This window comes from Ambystoma mexicanum, chromosome 1q (genome assembly GCF_040938575.1).
Source record: "Ambystoma mexicanum isolate Mex_15411 chromosome 1q, UKY_AmexF1_1, whole genome shotgun sequence".
Classification (NCBI taxonomy): domain Eukaryota; kingdom Metazoa; phylum Chordata; class Amphibia; order Caudata; family Ambystomatidae; genus Ambystoma; species Ambystoma mexicanum.
Genome location: NC_090922.1, coordinates 430,014,251 through 430,036,188, shown reverse-complemented (window position 1 = coordinate 430,036,188; position 21,938 = coordinate 430,014,251). Strand labels below are relative to the sequence as shown.

The following is a 21,938-nucleotide window of genomic DNA, read 5'->3' as shown; positions in this document are numbered from 1 at the left end:
CCCAGTCCACTATGAACGCGTCTCCCAGAGCTCCTCTCGGAGGAAATTCCCTTGAGCAGAACAGGTCGCATTTCCTGTTTAGGCTGGTGGCGAACAGATCTACCTGAGGGGTTCCCCAAAGGGCGAAGATCTCTTGAAGGACTTCCTGAGCTAGCTCCCACTCGTGGGAGACTGTACTCTGCCTGCTCAGAGCGTCCGCTGTCAAGTTCTTCTCTCCGGCTAGGTGAACTGCCGATAGAGAGATTTCTTCTTGGATTGCCCAAAACCAGAGCTGCATCGCCTCTCTGCACAGGGGTAGTGATCCTACGCCTCCTCTTTTGTTGAGGTAATGCATGGCCACCGTGTTGTCCGTCATTATCAGGACGTTCTTCCCTTGTACAACTGGCAGGAAAGCCTTCAACGCAAGTTTGATGGCTCTCAGCTCTAACAGGTTGATGTGTAGTCTGGACTCCGATGGAGACCAACGACCGCTGATGGTCAAGTCGTTGGCGTGGGCTCCCCACCCCGTGAGTGAGGCATCCGTGACTACTGTTATCTCCGGCCAGGGTTGCCAAAACTGTTCTCCTTTCAGAATGTTCTCCTGACAGGCCCACCACTGAAGGTCTCGAGCCACCCTGCCGGGAACCTGAAGAAGATCTGTCATTCTCCCTGAGAATTGTGACCACTGAGTCCTCAGTGCCCACTGGAGGGATCTCATTCTCAGGCGAGCCTCTGGCACAAGGTAAATGCAGGATGCCATGAGGCCTAGCAACCTCAAAAAGTCGAAAGCTGGGAGACGTTGGGCAAGTTGGAACTTGGTAACCATCTGTAGAATATCTTGAGCCCTCACCTCTGGTGGCGAGGCTTTTCCCAGGGAAGTATCCAGGATCGCTCCTATGAACTGGAGTCTCTGCGATGGTATCATTTGAGACTTCTTTAAATTGAGGGAGAAGCCCAGCTCGTGAAGGGAGTAGCATACGTGATTTAGCTGGATCTGAGCTTGCTCCGGAGAAACAGCCCTGATCAGCCAATCGTCCAGGTAGGGGTAGACGTGAATCCCTTCCCTCCTTAGACTTGCCGCCACTACCGACATTAACTTGGTGAAGACCCTCGGGGCGGAGGTCAGCCCAAATGGCAGTACTCGAAATTGATAGTGAGAGTTGCCAATTGCGAACCTCAGGTATTTCCTGTGTTTGAGATGGATAGGCACATGGAAATAAGCGTCCTGAAGGTCCAGAGATACCAACCAGTCCTGAAACTGAAGGGCCTGGAGGATCTGAGAAAGAGTGACCATCTTGAATTTGTCTTTCCTGAGGAATTTGTTCAATTCTCGCAAGTCCAAGATGGGTCTCAGTCCTCCGTCTTTCTTTGGAACGAGAAAGTAAGGGGAGTACCAGCCCTTGTTCCTCTCCGCTAAAGGTACCGGTTCTATGGCACCTTTCTCTAGCAGGTCTATAATTTCCTGCAAGAGGAGCGGATCTGGAGCTTTCTGAGAGCTGATCCCCGGTGGATGACTCTGAGGTATACGTAGGAAAGGTAGGCAGTAACCTTGGGCAACTGTTTCCAATGCCCAAGCATCTGACGTGATAGCCTGCCATTCCGCCAGATGTTGAGTCAACCTGCCTCCTACAGGTGTCCTGTGAGGGAAGTCCTCAGAGTGGTTTTGGGGTGGCTGATGCAGATGCCGATGGTAAAGAGGCACCTGCTGTTGCTGCGGCTTTAGAATATCTACCCCGTCCACCTCGGGTAGTTCTTCTTTGACCCCTTTGAGCCGGTCGTCCTCTACCTCTTCCGAATGCGGAGTAGAAGCAAAAGGACTTGCGCCTCGCAGAGGTTCCTGTGGGACGAAAAGGAGTCTGACGGATTGCAGCTCCTAGGGATTTTGCTGCTGCTTTTGAAGTTTGCAGTTTCTCTAAACTGTCATCCGCCTTTTTCCCGAACAAAGAAGAGCCATCAAATGGCATGTTCAAGAGCCTGGCTTGCACATCTGGGGCAAAACCCGACTTTCTCAACCAAGCGAACCGCCTGGTTGATGTACTTGCCGCCATTGCTCTGCTGATACTGTCAGCCGAATCAATGCCCGTCTGGAGGGATTCGCACATAGCGTCTTTACCGTCCTGTATAATATTCAGGAACGCATCCCTTTCTTCTCCCTCCGGGATGCAGTCAGCCGCTGTAGAAGCACACTCCCAAAGTGTATGGCTGAACCTAGCAAGGGTGCAAGTAGCATTAACAGACTTTAACGCCATGCTACATGCTGAAAAGACTTTCTTAGCCATAGCATCATATTTTTTATCGTCCCTGTCCTGTGGGACAGTAGGATAAGCCGTCTTGACGTCGGTAGAGGATGCTGCTTGTACCACCAGACTTTCTGGGGATGGATGTTTCGACAAGAACTCTGGGTCTGTGGAAGATACCCTGTACTTTGCAGACAGTTTTTTATTTACTGCTGGTATTACATCTGGGGTTTCCCAGTTTGTCATGATCTTTCTCTGAAGAGCTTTATGAAAGGGCACCACTGGATCCTCTTGTGGGCCTTTGTCAAGAATATCTGTGAGGTCATCTTGCTGGAAAGATTGTGAAGGTGTAGACCACCCCATGAACTCTGTAATTCTGGCCATTAAGGCTCTGTAGGGGGTTTCAGCATGCTCCCCCGGGTCTGGTTTAGCAAAATCCACCTCAGGGGAAGTGTCTAAACCACTTGCCTCATGTAAAGAATCATGAAGATCCTTTAATCTGCGCTCTTCAGAGGAAAATTCCTCTCTAACTGGGGTTACAGGTCCCTGTAACTCATCTTGTTCTGACAAATCACCCTCTTCTAAAATTGAGGATATAGTTCTCAATTGTTCTGAATTAATAAAGGGAGTAAATCCCATTTCCAAGGCAGAGGGTGCTGAACTTGTCATTATTGGCCTCGAAAACGTCGATGTCGTCGACGCCGACGTCGAAGGCTTCGAGCGTGGCGTCGAAAACAGAGGTGGAGGCCTCGAGGACCTCGACAGAATTGGAATTTTACTCGACAATATCGATGCCATCGACGCCATCGACGTCGAGGGCCTGGGAATCGTCACTGGATGTGTGGTCATCGTGACTTTTCTCGGCGTCGACGCCGGTGTCGAGGCCGGCGTCGAATCGACAGACCTGTGTGTCGAAGGTCCCTTCGACAACGGCGTCGAAGACCTTGACGTCGACGGAACCTTCGTCGACGGCGTTGACGGAACCCTCGTCGACGGCGGAACCTTCGAGGAAGGTTTGGAGGTCATAGTCCTACTCGAGGGTTCGAGACGCGCTCGAGAGGTTTCTTTCGCCGGGTACTGCGACTCGCGGCGTTTTTGACCTTTGGGTCTTTCGACCAGAGCATCGCTCTCGGCAGTCTTCGAGGGGGTCGAGGCCGCTTTCTTGAAGACGCTCATCATGTTTTTTCTGAATTCCTCCCATTCAGCCCGGGAACTAAGTTTCGTGGGGCAAGGGATTCTTTTTGGCGAAACAGAGGAAGAGGAAGACGGAGAAGGGGATCTTCGACGCCTCCTCTTCGAGTGTTTCGATCTCGAGGAGTGATGAGACCCACTCCGAGATCTGGAGCGTGAATGGTGACGAGGAGACGAATGTCTCGACTTCGTCGAAGAAGAATAAGCTTTAAAAGTCTTACCTTTCTCCAGCTTCCCCCTACGCTCCTTCAGGGCCTTAGCTGTCATGGACATACAGTCCTCGCACTCCGAACAATGGTGTTCGGCTCCCAAGCACCACAGACAATTTCTGTGAGGATCGGTCAACGACATCTTTTTCCCACAATCTCGACATTTTTTGAAGCCGGATCGAGGGGTTGTCGGTTCCGACGAGGAAGCCATCGAGTACGATTCGAATAACTTGAAGTAAATATTATTAAGAACTGAGCAACGGTATTCCGAGGCACCGAGTAGCGCGGAAAAACGGAACTGAGCAACGGACGCTGCGCGCGGCCTTTATAGGCAGGATGACGTCGAGCGTCGATACGGCGGCTGTCGAGGGTCATCGACTCGAGGGACGTCGACGCGCAGCGCCCTCTGGAGAAAAAATTTTCCGAGGCCAGCAGAGCTGGAAGGATATATCTAAGATGAGGAATACGTCGGAGGACACAATCCCTTCGAAGTTAGGATACGGTGGCCACAGGCCAGTCCACTGGAGGATCAACCGACACTGGATAACGTGATAAGGCCGTCAAAAGTTACATGAAGGAATACGCAGATGGTCGTCGGAAGGCTCCGGATCCCCAACTAGAGGTAGGGGATGTAGTAGCTGTAAGATAACCACAGACTCGCAAGCACACTACGGCTTTTCAAGAGGATCCCCTAATCATTCTGGAAAAGAAACACCCTATGATTACGGGCCACATGGACAAGAGACACACCACCCGGAACTCCTCCCATTTAAAGAAAGTTCCCCTCCCAGGATCAAGGAAATTTAGGGCCCTATTCTCATGTAGGTGTTAAGTACCGAAAAGGATGTTAAAAGGCTTAACGACCTTTTCGGTACTTAAGACCTATTCTGAAGTTGGCAGGAATGCGCCACTTTCGGAATACATGTGGCGGTTGCTAGGATGGGTTGGAAACCAACCTAGCAACCACCACATTCGTAAACTGCCTTTTTGGAAGCCTATTCATGTGGCACTCCTCCAGATTAATATGTGCGTTAAACTAGCGCACATTTACGGTACGCTTTTTGTGCTGTTAAACTGGAGGAGTTCCACAAGAAGCCTTGTTTGGTGTAAATGGAAGTGTCCATACACCTGTGTTGTATATGGACACTTTCATGTACACCAAAGCAAGCAGCTTCAACGTTGCTGCAACCTTGAAGCTGCTTGCTTTAAATGAAAGTGTTCATATACACCGCACGGGTGTATAGGAACACTTTTATTTAAACCAATGCGAGCAGCTTCAACGTTGCATTGTGCAACATTGAAGCTTCTGGCTTTGTTTGGTGTAAATGTAAGTGTTCATATACACCACACGGGTGTATATGAACACTTTCAATTGCACCAAACAAAGCCAGCAGCATCAACGTTGCAGTATGCAACATTGAAGCTGCTCGCTTTAACGAAAGTGTTCATATACACCAAACGGGTGTATATGAACACTTTCCTATACACCAAAGTAAGCAGCTTCAACATCCTGCAATGTTGAAGCTGCTCACTTTGGTGTATAGAGATTGGATTGCGCCCGTAACCCCTTCAATCAGGCGCAATACACATAAATCACTGTCGTGCTCTCCAAGGACTCCCAGGCCCACTTGAGAATAGCAGTGGAGCCAGGGCTTCCTCTTTTGGCACAGTGAATCGTGCTGTTTAGCACCTTCACTGCGCCAAGATGAGAAGAGTGACGAGCGTGGGTGATGCATTCAAGTGCTCTGTGCATGGAAAATAAATGCATCTCCACCTGGAGAGAGCGAACTCCAGTGCCCTCCTTATTACTGCAACACAAATTAGAAGTAAAAACAATGTAATAATAACGATGTATAAACAGATCGTCACCAAGAAATGTAGGAATAATTAACTCAATGGTAATGTTTAAAAACCTTCGGAGGGTGTATTCTTCTTAAGGACTAGAACATACACGAAAGATGTATGCCTTTTTAACACCATCCCAACCACATGGGGAGAAGCTCACAGCTCATAGTACAGCCTGCTATATCTTTAGCTCTATCACAAACTGTGCTTTGCTTGGGGATATCCCAGTGTCACAGTGCTGCCACCTAACAGATCTTGAGTTTTTCCTTTTAGATAGGACAAACACCAAGCAGCAATGCCACAAACCAAAGAGCCATACAGCACTCAAGAGTCTGGTTCTTCCAGCCCACACTTATCAACACCACATGCTTAGTACCTGCTTCTTCCTTATAACCAACCCCTCTTTTGTTTTGGTAAAACCACATGTCACAATTTCAGAAATGCGCTATACAAGACCACTTTTTCATTATATTCCATTACCAAGCATTTAGGTAATATTAAGCCTTATTACAGCAGGCAGGTTTCTTCCATGAACACAAGATAAAAATGTAATATTACTATTGTTAAACTTGGTATCATGAAACAGAATTGGATGGAACCTGTTTGTGGATCACTTGTTTAAAATGCTCAGTCTGTGGTTTAAGGAAGACAGTTGAACAGTCATGTTGGTGTTGTAATATGTAATTTTGCCTGGAGAGCCAATCAGGGTGCTGTAGGTTGGACTCTGAAAGGGTTCTATGTGGTGCAACCTTCAATGTCCAAAATGTCACGTTCATGGGCGATTTAATCCCTGCAGACCCATCTGGAAACCAACCCCCAACCCGCTGTCATTCTTTAAACCAGGGGGCGAGGCGGATGACCCCCGAACCACCCTTTGCTCCTCGAACCCTCTGCCACTATCAAAAAATGTTACGCCAACCGCCCACTCCCTTCAGACACACACAAACAGAAGCACACATACTTACACTCCCACCCAAACCCTACCTTACACGCCACAAACATTATTATTATTATTATGGTATTTATTGAGTGTGGCCCAAGCATCGAGAAACAACAGAGCACTTTACAGAGGTATACATCAGTACAGATGCATAACAGGGTGCTTTTCAGAGGTAACAACAGAACAGATATGCAGCGGGGGTAGGATGCCCGAGGGGCACAGAGGAGGCGTACAGCTGTACAGGGTGGCAGGGAGGTGTTAGGCGATCCTCAGCACATCAGGCCTCCCCACATCAGAACATTGCTCACATTCCCCAAACATCTCCACCCCAGCTTCGAGGCTCAAGGGATTCGGTGAACCCACAGAACCGAAAACACTGTACCTTCTTTGGTGTACGGGCTCGTTTACAACCTTTCCTGCATTGGCAACTGCCTTGGAGGATGTATCGCAGAAGGGACGGCGTTACGTCATCACGTCGGTCACGTGATACAGTGTGGCGTTCCTCACGTGATCTTGGTGGACGTCACATGGCCCAGAGACGTCACATGACCCAGGGACACACAGTATAAAGAACTGAGAGGCAGGACGATCATTGCTTCTCAGCTGGCTTCGGACCCTGTTTGGCGTTATTACTTGCTCCTTGCTACCTCGACCACGGAACTCGATCTTGGACTCTCTTGGACACCCCTTGTACCTTTGCTTGGAACTGTTTACCTGTTGCCGGATTTTTGGACTGCACATCGACTTGTCTTTGGATCATCCCTGAGTATCTTGCTGTACTTCTACGCCCAAGTCAAGCCGTAGCTTACAGGTGGCCTACCTGTATCCACGCTTACCTGCGGTTCTACCACTTCAGGGACCGCTGTATCTTTTTGAGCCTCGAACCTCCCTACTAGGTTACCTGGGTCTCCCTTACACCAGATAGGTAAGACACTTTAGATTCTTTTGTTTACCTGCCTGTATTGTGATTGCCTGGTGCTTAACCTCATTCCTTCTTGACAGCAGCATCGGTGTTCCAGAGGCTCCGTGGATCTGGGAAGACATCTCTCACCTGTGGCCTCAAGGGTCGCACAGCGGGTTTCTATTTTGTTCCCCTGTGCGTCACTTGGGGACGGAGGTCTCATCGGTCTACACGACACTCAAGTCAGAACAGACTGAGAAGCCGTATAGTCGTGTTAGACGATGCAGGGATCCACGGACGAACCCATAACTGCTTTAGTTCAGGCAATTACAATATTAAGGGCAGATATGGCCGCCGCGAACACAGTTATCCATCAAAGGTTGGATACCATACAGAGCGTTCAGCATTCCCTTCCTGCAGACCCTGAGTTTGGAGATGGCAGCTCCTCCACTACACCCCCTCCCTTGGCTACTTCTACAGTCCCGACTCCAATAATCCTCCCAACTCCTTCCCCCCTGGCTGCTCCTGAACGTTACCAGGGTGATCCCAAGAAATTCAGAACCTTTGTTAACCAGTGCAAGTTACTTTTCTTATGCAGGCCTTTGGCTTTTCCCACGTCCACTGCTAAGGCCGCCTTCGCCCTTTCCCATTTAGCTGGAACAGCTTCCGCTTGGGCTAATCCCCTGTTAGAAAACAATAGCCCAGTTCTTTACGACTTTGATTTGTTGGTCCTAGAAATGTCCCGAGTATTCGATACTCGACACAAGGCACAGTCTAGGGATTTGGAGTTGTTGGAATTGACTCAGGGCAAAAGAACTCTGATAGATTACATCACCCGGTTCAATCAGCTAGTTGCGGAAACATCATGGCCAGAAAACAAGCGGGCGGTGGTCTTTTATAGGGGGTTGAGTAACACCATGAAAGACGCTTTAGCAGTGATCCCTTCTATGCCTACTCAGTATCAGGAATTGGTTGATCTCGTCCTGCAGGTAGATGCACGCCGATCGGAGCGTAGAGCTGAATTGGGGGCCTCTTCCTCTCCTACTCTTGTTAATACTCCCGCTTCCGGTACTGAAGAACCTATGCAAGTGGGAGGGTTACGCAGTCCTATTACAACATCTGAGAGGGAACGTAGAAGGGTAGATAATGCGTGCTTTTATTGTGGCACCACTGGACATTTCGTGAAAGAGTGTCCTCGACGTCCCAAGAAGAGTCAGGTTTTTCGGATGGCTCGACCTTAGAACCGGAGACCAGGTCGAGTGTCCCATAATCTTCTCCGGGTACCCCTCTTGCCTTTGCTCGTGTTCAACCCATCTCCGTAAAGGCTACTCTATGTCCCTCTACTGGCCTTCTTCATGCAGTCAATATCATTATTGATTCCGGTGCCACTGGTAATTACATAGATATTGATTTGGCCCATTCCCTCAATCTACCCTTAGTGGTAAAAACACGACCGGAACATGTCCAAGCCGTAGACGGCTCCGCATTGGTTTCTGGTCCTGTTAGACATCAAACTGCACCCCTCTTGTTGAACATACAAGACATACACACAGAAACCTTAAGTTTTGATTTGATCACCGCACCTCAATTCGGTATCATACTAGGGATTCCCTGGTTACGTGAACATAATCCACTGATCAATTGGCAAGCAGGCACTGTCCTCTTTGAGTCCGATATTTGTCAGAATTATTGTCTCCCGACCCATCAAGCCCCTGACACACCCTCTCGGGTCTTGGGAGCCTTAGCACAACTCACACTGACAGTTGACGATCCAGAAGTCATACAGTCCCATACTGTTGGGGGGTTGATGTCTGGGATTCTGCCAGAATATCGGGCTTTCGAATCAGTTTTCGATCGAGGCTCGTCTGAGGTACTTCCTCCACATAGAACTTATGACTGCCCAATCGAATTGCTTCCTGATTCCACTGTTCCTTCGGGCAGGATCTACTCTTTGTCTCCTTCGGAGGAACTGGTGTTAAAAGAATATGTACAGAACGCCCTGCGTTTAGGACACATCCGCCCCTCCACTTCACCAGCGGCAAGTCCTATCTTCTTTGTACCCAAGAAGGAGGGGGATTTACGTCCTTGTGTAGATTATCGGCGTCTTAACGCGATCACCAAGAAGGATAGATATCCCATCCCGTTAATTACTCCACTCTTAGAACATTTAACACATGCTTCCATTTTTACCAAACTTGATCTACGCGGCGCATACAATTTGGTACGCGTTCGCGAGGGAGACGAGTGGAAAACTGCTTTCTGTACTCGTTACGGCTTGTACGAATATCTTGTCATGCCCTTTGGCTTATGTAACGCCCCGGCCACGTTCCAACGATTCATGAATGACATTTTCAGGGATATTCTGGATGTGTACATGGTTGTGTATTTGGACGACATCCTGATCTTCTCTCGTGATCTTGATGACCATGTAAAACACGTCCGAGAAGTATTAACCCGTTTAAGCAAACATTCCTTATTTGCCAAACCTGAGAAATGTCAGTTCCATAAGACCTCTGTTGAGTTTTTGGGTTTCCACATCACCCCTGGGGCGTTATCCATGAACGAGTCTAAGGTCAAAGCAGTCTTAGATTGGCCAGTACCTCAAACACTCAAGTCCTTGCAGGCCTTTTTAGGATTCGCCAACTTTTATAGGCGTTTCATCTCTTCCTTTTCTACGATTGTAGCCCCACTCACGGCCCTGACTAGTCCTCGGGTACCATATCAGTGGCAGAGAGAACAGCAGGAGGCGTTTGAGACTTTGAAAACCGCCTTTACTACCGCACCGGTACTCCAACATCCCAATCCTGATCTTCCGTTCATAGTCGAGGCAGATGCCTCTTCCTTTGCCCTCGGGGCGGTACTGTCACAAACATGTCCTAATACAGGCAAATTACATCTAGTGGCATACCACTCCCGTAAGTTTTCCAGTACTGAGTCTCATTATACCGTTACGGAAAAAGAACTCTTGGCTGTCATGGACGCTTTCCGTGTTTGGCGTCATCATCTTCTGGGGGCTAAACATCCCATCACAGTATACTCCGATCATCGGAATCTACAGGATTTGGCCTCTCTGAAATGCATTAATAGCAGACAGGTCCGATGGCATCTTTTCTTTTCCTCTTTTGACTTCCGTATTATGCACCGTCCTGGAACGGCACATGGGAAGGCGGATGCCTTGTCACGTTCCCCGGGGGGGGTCCAATTGCCTACATTCCCCGACACGGTTCTCGGAAAGAGTCATGTGATTTGTCTCTGTACTCCCTCATTGTCACTGATAGACTCGGTTCGATCCTGGACTAGCGATCATTCTGACCAGTTGCGAGAATGGGACCCAGTGTTTTCTGATGGATTACCGTTCGTACATGAACGCCTGTTCCTGCCCACACCTGACACACGTAATCTGGCCCTTGAGTGGTCTCATGACGCTCCCTTTAACGCTCACCCCGGATAAGAGCGCACTTTAGATCTTCTCAAGCGTTGGTGTTGGTGGCCTTCTATGAAGCGCGATGTAGAATGTTATGTTAGATCATGCGCAGTATGTGCTCAGGCTAAACATCAAAGGGGTCGACCAATTGGGTTGTTGCTTCCGCTTCCGGTACCTCCCAGGCCCTGGCATACGTTGACGATGGATTTCGTTACTGATCTCCCCAAATCGAAGGGCTTCGACTCCATCTGGGTGGTGGTGGACACGTTCACTAAAATGGCCCGTTTTGTTCCCTGCAAAGGTATCCCTTCGGCTCCTGTATTAGCGGATTTGTTTTTTGAACATGTGTTCATGCTATTCGGCCTTCCTTCGGTCATTATATCTGATCGAGGGTCACAGTTCACCTCTCGGTTTTGGAGATCCCTGACGAAGCTATTGGGCATTGATACCAGGTATTCTTCGGCCTATCATCCTGAGACCGATGGACAGACCGAAAGGACGAATCAATCTATGGAACAATACCTTCGTTGCCTTATATTGCAACATCAGACCTCTTGGTTGGCCGCTTTACGGCTTGCGGAGTTCGCATATAATAATGCGGCTCATTCAGCCACTGGTTATTCTCCTTTTTACGCCCTCTATGGCCAACATCCCAAGGTCTTGCCGGTCCCTGATGCTTCTGATTCTGCGAACCCTGCGGCCACGACATGTCTTAGGGATCTTTCTGCCTTACACGCTAGTACAGTGGTTCATCTCACTGAAGCAAAGGCTGCTATGAAGGCCCGTGTGGATGGCAAACGTCGGGCTGCTCCCCCTCTGGTGGTGGGTTCCAAGGTTTGGTTGTCTTCCCGTCATCTTCGCCTAGTGGGTTGTCGGAAGTTGCTACCTCGCTTTGTCGGTCCTTATGTGATATCAAAGGTTGTTAATCCGGTGGCTTTCCGTCTAGTGCTTCCCAGCTCTTGGCGCATCCATCCTGTGTTTCATGTCTCCCTCCTCAAACCCTGTCCCGACTCTGTCCGTCTTCGTACCCCTGTTGCGCCGGTGTCCTTGTCCTCTCCTGATGTTTTCGAGGTGTCGGCCATTTTGGGCTCCAGATGGTTTAGGGGAGGGATCCAGTATCTGGTGGATTGGAAGGGTTACGGCCCGGAGGAACGGTCATGGGTTTCCGCCTCTGACCTGAACGCCCCTCGCTTGGTAGCCCGTTTCCATTTAGACCATCCATCCTGCCCACGGGGTCGTGGGCCGTTGGGGGGGGGGCTATGTTAGGCGATCCTCAGCACATCAGGCCTCCCCACATCAGAACATTGCTCACATTCCCCAAACATCTCCACCCCAGCTTCGAGGCTCAAGGGATTCGGTGAACCCACAGAACCGAAAACACCGTACCTTCTTTGGTGTACGGGCTCGTTTACAACCTTTCCTGCATTGGCAACTGCCTTGGAGGATGTATCGCAGAAGGGACGGCGTTACGTCATCACGTCGGTCACGTGATACAGTGTGGCGTTCCTCACGTGATCTTGGTGGACGTCACATGGCCCAGAGACGTCACATGACCCAGGGACACACAGTATAAAGAACTGAGAGGCAGGACGATCATTGCTTCTCAGCTGGCTTCGGACCCTGTTTGGCGTTATTACTTGCTCCTTGCTACCTCGACCACGGAACTCGATCTTGGACTCTCTTGGACACCCCTTTGCTTGGAACTGTTTACCTGTTGCCGGATTTTTGGACTGCACATCGACTTCTCTTTGGATCATCCCTGAGTATCTTGCTGTACTTCTACGCCCAAGTCAAGCCGTAGCTTACAGGTGGCCTACCTGTATCCACGCTTACCTGCGGTTCTACCACTTCAGGGACCGCTGTATCTTTTTGAGCCTCGAACCTCCCTACTAGGTTACCTGGGTCTCCCTTACACCAGATAGGTAAGACACTTTAGATTCTTTTGTTTACCTGCCTGTATTGTGATTGCCTGGTGCTTAACCTCATTCCTTCTTGACAGCAGCATCGGTGTTCCAGAGGCTCCGTGGATCTGGGAAGACATCTCTCACCTGTGGCCTCAAGGGTCGCACAGCGGGTTTCTATTTTGTTCCCCTGTGCGTCACTTGGGGACGGAGGTCTCATCGGTCTACACGACACTCAAGTCAGAACAGGAGGAGAGGGGGACAGCGTCTAGCGAGTCAGTTGGCGCAGGGGGGCAATGTGATGGCCTAGGTGTGGAGGAGGAGAGACTCCTTGAAGAGGTGGTTCTTGAGTTATTTTCTGAATTGTAGGAGCATAAGGGCGAGTCTGATGAAGATGGGGAGGAGGCTCCATAGTCTTAGGGCGTAGGCAAAGAAGGCTTGTTTTCTGGTCCTTTCCTTTTTGCAGCAGTGGATTTCAAGTCTAAACATGTCCTGTCTTCTGGTGTTGCGCTGTCCGCCGGAGACAACGAGTTTCTCCACGAGGTAGCTGGGTGACTTGAGGGCTATTGCCTTAGAGATGATGCAGCAAGACTTGAAGGTTATTTGTGCGTGCAGTGGGAGCCAGTGAAGGTCTCCACGACAACACAAACACATTTACACTTTCTACGGGCGTGACAGTTTGATTTAGAAAGACCGAGCGGTCTTTCTGGTTTTGAGTTCAACCAAAAATAAATTTTCACTCCACACCCCTGAAGGTACATCATGTAGGAGAAGAGTGGGGTGTATTGCAGGCTGTTCATTTCATTTGTAGTGCAATTTTTCATAAATTCTTTTCAAGTGAGGGGAACAAATCATAATTAATTGTGTTCAATGAAAAACACACATTAAAACACTTGTTACACTAAATGTCTGTGGAATTTACTTTATTGCAACTGATTAACATGAGTTTTTAGGAGCTAGATCAGCTTGATGCAAAACTTTTATTGTCTTAAACCTACTCTGAACTTGCACAATGTCCCTTTTCTTAACCAGCTTGATAGAATATATGCTTACTTAAACCAATTGGGCTGATGACCCTCATTTGATGTGGCACCACCCTTCTTCGATTTGTGGCCCCTGGTTGGAACCCACTAATATTGATTTGTCGAGATGCCCCTGGTTAAGGTGGCGCAACAAAGGACTCCTTTGGAATGAGGGGAGGCATAGCCGTTTTGATTTGCGTTCCCCTCGATCCTAACGGAAACACTCTTAGGCTGTGGTCTGAGGAACTGGTCGATCACCCACTGCGCTTGAAACAAATATGCACATAGTGATTTCTTCCTTCAGAAGAACCCACTAATCACTCTGCTCCCAGCAGTGCCACTGTATCATGTCCCGTGGAGGTGAGCCCATTTTGTTGACAGACTCTGATTAGGACCAACTTAGCCCTGTCTTGAATGAAAGGCATTTATAGAACCTGTTGCTGTGTTCTATAGTGCACAGAGGTTTCTGAGCTTTCAGAATTTCAGGCCTTGCCCCTCCACTTTGAATTGGGAAAGACCTTGGATCCTGCACAACAAACTCCCCCGCAACTCTACCAATATCCCTTGTGGGTAAAACGAACTCCCACCTGATGGTTTGTCACACACAGTTGGTATTTTGTAGGCCTCATGCTAGAGGGTATAAGGACCGTTAAATTCGGGAGGCGAGGCTGCATCATGGCAAGCCTATGGAGACTTTATTTTTGTGTTGTGGTTTCCCTTCGTTTACGTTCTAATTTTCTTGGTGTGTGGCAAAATACGCTTCTGTTGTCATACTTGCTGAGTGCATCCTTTTTGTGTTCCCCACATGGCTGAATGACAGTGACTAGAAGAGAACTGACGTGCAATCCATTTAATCCTTGTTCCCTCTGTGGGGTGGACTACAGGGGACATCATTTTCTGTGGCATTTTGGACTCCGTGACACATAGTTGGATCACTCCAATTAGAAGGATTTCAGGATCCATGCCCATTCATTATTTTACCACACTGTGCAGTGGGGTTTGAAACTGCTAGGGTTCAAGATGGTAGTCTGGCCTCAGTGCCCATTCAATATTTGAGGGTGTCTGACATTGAGGGTATAAGAGGAAAGTCTACGCGTTGTGCGATCATTAAACGTTTCTACTGTTTGAAGGGGTCCCATATCTAGGGCGCTGCAAGGCAGTCAAGGCTCTGTGCACATTCATGAATTGGCATGCTCGTAGGGGGTGTTATATTTCTATAAGAGTAGAGAAATATCCAGGCAGGGTGACCCTTAAACCGTTGGACTCACTGAAGAGGAGGTGTGGGGACTACCCCCTCAATGGAATCAGAAGGGGATTTCTGTTTTTATCCTGATTGTCAAGAAGGTTTCAGGAGTTATATGTCTGCAAATGTTGCGGGTGACAAAAAAGTAAATTAACATGTCGAGAAGCGCCTTATAAGACAAACATGGGTAGCTGCTGTTTGGGACTAGTTGACTTCAAAAGTGAAGATTCAAACATAAAAATTGGTGCTTTGCATTAGGACACATTCTATAATGTAACCTTTTACACAATTGTTGACCAGGTTTCCACAAGGCGGTCTTCATCCAGGCAGCCTGCAGATGTTGCAAATTCGTAATAAAACAATGCAGAGATTCTAGAATGAGCAAATAGTCTTTTTCCTCCATGTCCATAATGTACTGTTCTGTTTCCGCCAACAACCTTTGCAATTTTAAACATGAGACATTAATATCAAAGTTCAATGCAAAAGTGCAATGTGGCAATAACATGTGTTTTTCACTACAATAAATTTACCAAATTTTTCAACTGCACCGTCTTTCAACGTTGGAAAGTCTACATTTTCCACTTTCTTCATCACAGTCTCTGCTTCACACTTCAACAGATTCTCCAGTCTTTCCTCTGCCGTTTGGGGCTCTATTTGTTCTGGGCGACCTTCTGTAAAACAAATAATTAAAAACCGTCTGAAAACTTTAGGACTCATTGAAAGGCATGTTTTTAGCACATCAATGTCGATCTAACCAAGTATTACATTGTTTGTGCGAGCCTTCCTGATGGATTTCTGTAGCATAATATTTTGCTTTTCTTTTCTCAATAAAAATTACATTCTTAAAAGGTATGTAAACACAGCTCTCAATCTTCTGTGTCGCCGAGTTTTTTTGGTTCGGGGTAGGTGTGAGCCCATAGAAGTGAATGGGCGTATAGGGGGCTTGGCGAGTGTGTCAGCTGTTTGCAAGGCGGGTAAATTGAGAGCTATGTGTAAATGCTACATTTTCCTAGGACACTTCAATCCCTTAATGTTCCACGTTGTTACGGTCAAATCATTCACTCCCATCTTTGTCTATTCCAAACAAACACTAAAATAGAATATCATCCCACCCTTCATCTGTAAGCAGCACAACACCTGTCTCAAGTATTCTAAACACTAGTGCACCAGGAACATCGAAACCACGAAACGTCAAAAATACAATTATATGCAAGGTGTCAATATATACACTCAACATGAAAACAAGCACACAAACTACACATCCACAAGACACAACACAACTTTAAACACAAAGCAAATAATAACAAGATGGAAACCTGGAGAGCTCCTCCAGGTAACAATGAATAACAAACCTCTCTATATAATTGACATCCCAACCTAACCTCTTCAAGGTTGTACCTGTCATATTTACTATATGTACATTCAATACCGCAATCCCTCTCATGTTCAGATTCAAAGTATAAGGCCAACTACAAATATAATAAGTATTTGTTAGAAAAAAGTGGTTCCAACCAAAACTATCCAAACATCAACTAATATCCCAAAAGTCTGATTAATTCCCGTAAATGCGTTAAATTTACCCAATAATCCCTGACACCCTATCCCTTATAACACTAGCATGTCAGCAGGTACTATCTTGCTTAGCACTCAACTGTTCACAAACTCCCATTGAACCCCAAGCAATCATTGGACCTATGTATTTTGGTGTTGACATACAAGTTCCAATCTGACAATGATGACTCAACCCAGAACACATCAAACCCCTCTGAATCCTAAACTATATATAACACGTACAATAAGTACTCAATGCAGCGGACTCTAACCCTTCCCCATAGTTAGCACCAACAAAATAGTCACTCATCAATAATATAGATAAAGAACAAGGTAACATGCAAAATGTACCCCCACTAGTGTCTCTCCATAATGCAAAACAGATGTAAGTGGTAGGCTCTAGTATGAAACCCATCAGGTCTAATGTCCCACAAACTGGTATTAATTCTAATAGGGGCCTTCATAAGCCTATTACAAACTGGAGGACTTTAAAAGTACGTGTCCTCAGATGAACTAACCTCAGAGAAATGCATAAATGGATTGGTACTCTAAAACACTCATCTTAATTAGCACATAGGAATTCAGACTTCTATACATGTTATCCATTAGCACTACTTTGAGAATAACACATCCATATATATGCCCTGGTTTGCCCATGCCTACATATTATTATGATCATGTTAACCATTTTGTTACCACTTCATGAGTCAGCATGTAAACATAATCCATCAGTAGCCCCCAACTAGTCAGCACATTTGTAAGTTATATCACTGTTCCATTAAATGTTTGCATGAGTCATTCCCAAATAAAAACACATACATGAAGTTTCAATAAAATACCGCACTCTCTCAGCAATGGAAAAGGGAAGAACCATACCCCTTTAAGGATAACTGTGATCCAGAGTTATAGATTGAAACATTCAAAAGAACTGTGTGCTTAAAGGAGAATCAATGAAGGAGTAGCCCCCCTGAAACAGAGAGGTAAAACATTGTATGAAAGGAGAAACACAAGGTAAGAGTCGTCCCACTGTGAAGCAGTGGAACATTGACTCTTTTCGGAAGTCCCAGATAGACAGTGGAAGACCAGAAGCAACATAGTGGAAGGGAGGGCCCCTTTTTCTGTTGGAACTATATTCCTTTTCTGCACCTTCGAACTTTGTTTGAAACTTTGAAACCAAGCTATAAGTGTATAGTTTACAGAAATCCCTGAGTTGCACATTATATAGATTTTAGTGCGTATGGGTCAGATTAGGGTTTTGGACACAGGACAGAGGACACTTTTTGGTTTAACATCCTGACACAGACGCTCATTAGTATTGTTGTGGCGGGAATCCCTCATAGATCTTATGACAGGTAGGATTTCTCCAATCACTCTTAAAATGTTGACAATAAAATCTCTATTTCAATCTGAAACCTGTTACTGTGTCCACATCTTTACTATTGACAAGGAGCGTATCTGGAATCCTCAAATAGTGCTTCCCCGGTGGATTGGTGTAAGGCTGCGTTATGAATGGTAGGCATTAACTGTGGGCTATTGTCTTCAGAGCCCACGCATTTGAAGTAATGGCACGCCATTCTTCGAGATGCTGAGACAGTCTGCCCCCGACCGGTGACAGGTGACGCAAGCTCTCAAAGTGGTTTTGAAGCAGTTGTTGCAGCCACTGATGGCAAGGTAGCTGGAGTTGGATTGGCAACTCTAACTCGTCCACCACGAGGGAACTTCCGTTAACCTCTTTGACAGGCCATTCCTCTCGCCTTTCCGAATGAGGAGCAGTAGCGAAAAGATCGCCCCCTCGATGGCTGTCCCACCGGACGAAAAGGCTGAGGTTGCCTAACAGCGGCCCCTAAAGATTTGGCAGCCGCCTTCGAGGTCTGCAACCTCTCAAGGCGTTGCTGCCAAAAAGGTGGGACCCTCCAAATGGCATGTTGAGAAGACGAGCCCGTAGATCCGTTGCAAAACCTGACTTTCGCAACCATGCAAATCTGCGCATCACAGTGTTCGTGGCCATGGACCTGCTGATGCGCCTTGTCCAATCCAGACTGAAGGGACTCGCACATGGCTTCCTTGCCGTCCTTAATAATAGCCAGGAAGCCGTTCCTTTCATCCCCTTCTGGAATATGCTACAGCACCATAGATATGCATTCCCACAGAGTGTATGAACATTTTGTTAAGGCACATGTGGAGTTGGCCGACTTCAGGGCCATACTCCCAGCTGAAAATGCCTTTCATAAACATCCATCCACGCGCTTGTCGTCCCTATCAGGAGGGATGTTAGGGTATGCTGTTTTGTTCGAGGTAGCCGTGGCTGTCTGGACCACCAGACTCTCCGGAGTGGGTTATTTGGACAGGTAGCTGGGGTCGCTACTGGAAGGGCAGTATTTTTTTGTAAGGGACTTGTCCACTGCCAGATTGGTGTCCGGGGTCTCCCAATTTCTGGCCACCCTTTTTTGCAGAGCCACATGGAAGGGTAATATAGGATCTGTAGGCGGACCTTGGTCTAGAATATCGGTCAGATCATCCTGATCAAACTGTACCGGGGGCCTAGCCCAGCCTAGCTACTCAAGGACATCAGTTGCCGGTACGAGGAGTCAGCGTGCTCCCCTGCTTCTGGCCTGCTAAACTCCAACTCAGTAGAGGTATCAATGCTGCTGGCATTATGCAAGGTGTCATAAAGATCTTCCATCTTGCTCTCTTCTGATATGAGGCATTCCGGCACATTGGGGGTTCCATACTGAAGCCCAAAAGGGGCATCCTCTCCATCTGATCTCTTCCACCTCAAAAATGGAATAGAGGGATTTGAAAAAAAAATCCTTCTTTGGCAGAGGTGTGAATATTTTTTCAGGAGTACCCACTGGCTTCAAAGGTGTAGATTTGGTTTTAGCCTTATTATGAGTTTCCTTAAGCCCTGCAGGCTCAGTTAACACAATCTGTACCTTTGGCGTCGACAGTTACAGGGTTAACGTCGACAATGGCTTTGCTGGCGCCGAAGGCCTAGACGAAGTCGACGAATCGACAGGCTCCTTCGACGGTTTTGGCACTGAAGGCTCAAGGGGTCCACAGGCTTCGAAGGCGTCGATGATCTCGAACGCTCACCATGTCTTGAGTGATCCTTGTCCATTCGAGGCCTCGAGGGCTCTCGATGCGAATCACGCCATCCACCCAGGCTCAAGGGCGTGCAAGTTTTGGGTCGAGACCGCTCCTTGCCGGCTTCTACAGAAGGCACAGACAAAGTTTTACCCTGCTTCTCAAATTTGTTTTGCACCTCTACACGGAATGCTTCCCACTCCGCAGGCTTCTACTTTTTGGAGGGCCATCTTACCCTCTCGGGGGTGCCGCCTGAGGAGGACAAAGAGGAAGGCGACCGGTGGTGCCTCCTCCTTGATCGCTTCGTCAAGGATGAATAGTGGAGGGAGCCACTTCGGGACCTTGAACGTTTTTTATCCTTCTTACGCCGAGGAGGGCAGACTCTCGACTCGGCGGTCGAAGAACGATCAGGTCAGGTTTTACAGGGTTTGGATGTCTTGCCTGCAACTTCCCCTTTCATTCTCGCAAGGCCTTTCCTGTCATAGCTTGACACTTGGTACAGGAATCAGTGTCGTGGCCTTCACCCAGGCACCACAGACATAGACGATGCAGATCTGTGATAGAGATCTTGGAGTCGCACTCCTTGCATTTTTTGAATCCAGAATGAGGGGTCATCAGAGTTGAAGACATATTTATCGAAGGTAACTGCGCAATTGAGGTAACTACGGAATAGAATTGAACGAGGCACACCGAGTTTCGAAGCAACTCTACTGCGTGCTACTTATAACATCCAATGGCATTACCCTCAATGGAGGCCTTCGAGGCACATCGACTCAACGCCATCAACGCAGTGTGCCCTCTGCCGAAAATGTTTTCCAAAGCAGCCGAGGCTGGACATTACATGTCAAAGATGAGGCATACGTTGGAGGACACAACCCATTTGAAAGATAATTTTTACGGTGTATAGTTTGCATCCTCAGAGAAGGGAGGATGACCGGCCGTAGTAGTGTAGATATTAGAGCATACCACCCCATTAGGGAGTGGGCACTGGTGTGGGCACATCTGCGGTACAGCAGGAGTGGTGCGTAGTGCAGACTATTGTATAGCACTGTGGTACAAGTTGTGTTGGTTTCTTTTGTAGAGAGGGGCACGCGTATGATAGAGTCATTCAGTGGTGAGGTCTCGTGGTGTACGAGTCAGCACCAAACTGTATCTTGTGTAAAATAGCAGGCTTTTGCATTTCAACAGCGGGAGTGTACCAGTGATGCATGGTTAGACACTGGGCATTCTTGCGCTAACATATGAATGGTGAGCCTGTGGAGAGGGCTGATAACTACCAACATTGAGTGAGTGGTCTGGCCTGTGGAGAGGGTCATTACGAACGAGTGGAGTGTCTGATAGGGCATGTGGAGAGGGCCAGAGTTAACATTGAGAGGGCTGATTGGGAATGAAAAAGGGGAAGAGTTGATAGAACAGAAGAAGGGGGGAAATACAGGGTTACAGAATAAAAAGAAAGGAAATAATGATTTATGTGGACAGCCCCCTGGATCACATGTGCAACAAATTGCCACAATATCGTGATAAACTATTAAAATATTATTTTCAATTGGCCGGGGAGACTGCAGGGCAGTGTTTCCATGTGTGGCCAGGGGTAGGGATGGGAAGGGACATTGAAGAGTAAGATAATAAAGACTATGTTCCTGTACCTATTAACAAAATATAAAGGCTCTAAGCTTAAAAGCAGATAAAACATACTGGGTCTCTGGAAATTATATGAGGAGACCAAAGGGGGAACATTGAAGAAAGAAGAAAAGACAGAGGGAGGGGCAAACCAAGCTCACCGTTCCTGCCCTATGGGTTATATCCCACCTTACCCTCAGTGGGAAACATCAAAGGGAGACGAGAGGAAAGCAATGGGGGAAAAGAACAAGAAGCACAAATAGACGAGGTGCACATGCGTGGCGAAAGAAAATATCTAGCAGACATTGAAAAGAATACAGGTGGATGTATTATTTAGTGAGGCAAATGGGTGATAGAGGATAGAAGTGAGAAGGTAGAACAAAGGGGATAAGGGAGAATGGTTATCGGGAGGAATAAAATTAAAATTAGATGGGGAGGATGAAGAATCGAAAAATAACGATGAAGGGGATGAGGAAGACGCAGCCTTAGACAAAGGGTTATTAGAAGACAAATGGAATGATGGGGACAGTGACGAATGGACACCCGACAAACTTGGGAGAAGGGGGAGAAAAGAGCAGAAATGACAGGACAGTGACAGTTGTGACAGGGATTGGTCCACCTCCTTATGTAGCAGGAGAGAGAAGGTAAAAACGGGGTTAACACAAGCTGACAGAGAGAAGGGACGGGACCTCAGACTCAAGCAATACCGTTACTACAGAAAGGACGAGGGGGAGCCCATTATGTGCACAGGCACACAATGGACCGGGACAAAGTAATATGTAGCCTGTCCG

General features: G+C 47.5%; 1 protein-coding gene across 4 annotated transcripts in view; it reads right to left on the bottom strand.

Annotated features, from left to right (window-relative positions):
• DNAAF1 (dynein axonemal assembly factor 1) overlaps positions 1-21,938 on the bottom strand; it is a 1,258,717-nt gene that overhangs the window by 757,608 nt on the left and 479,171 nt on the right. For all 4 annotated transcript variants that reach the window (XM_069639748.1, XM_069639762.1, XM_069639771.1 and 1 more), the window contains one exon: positions 15,423-15,563. In XM_069639748.1, coding sequence (XP_069495849.1) covers positions 15,423-15,563 — 141 coding nt within the window. The remainder of the gene's footprint in view (positions 1-15,422; positions 15,564-21,938) is intronic.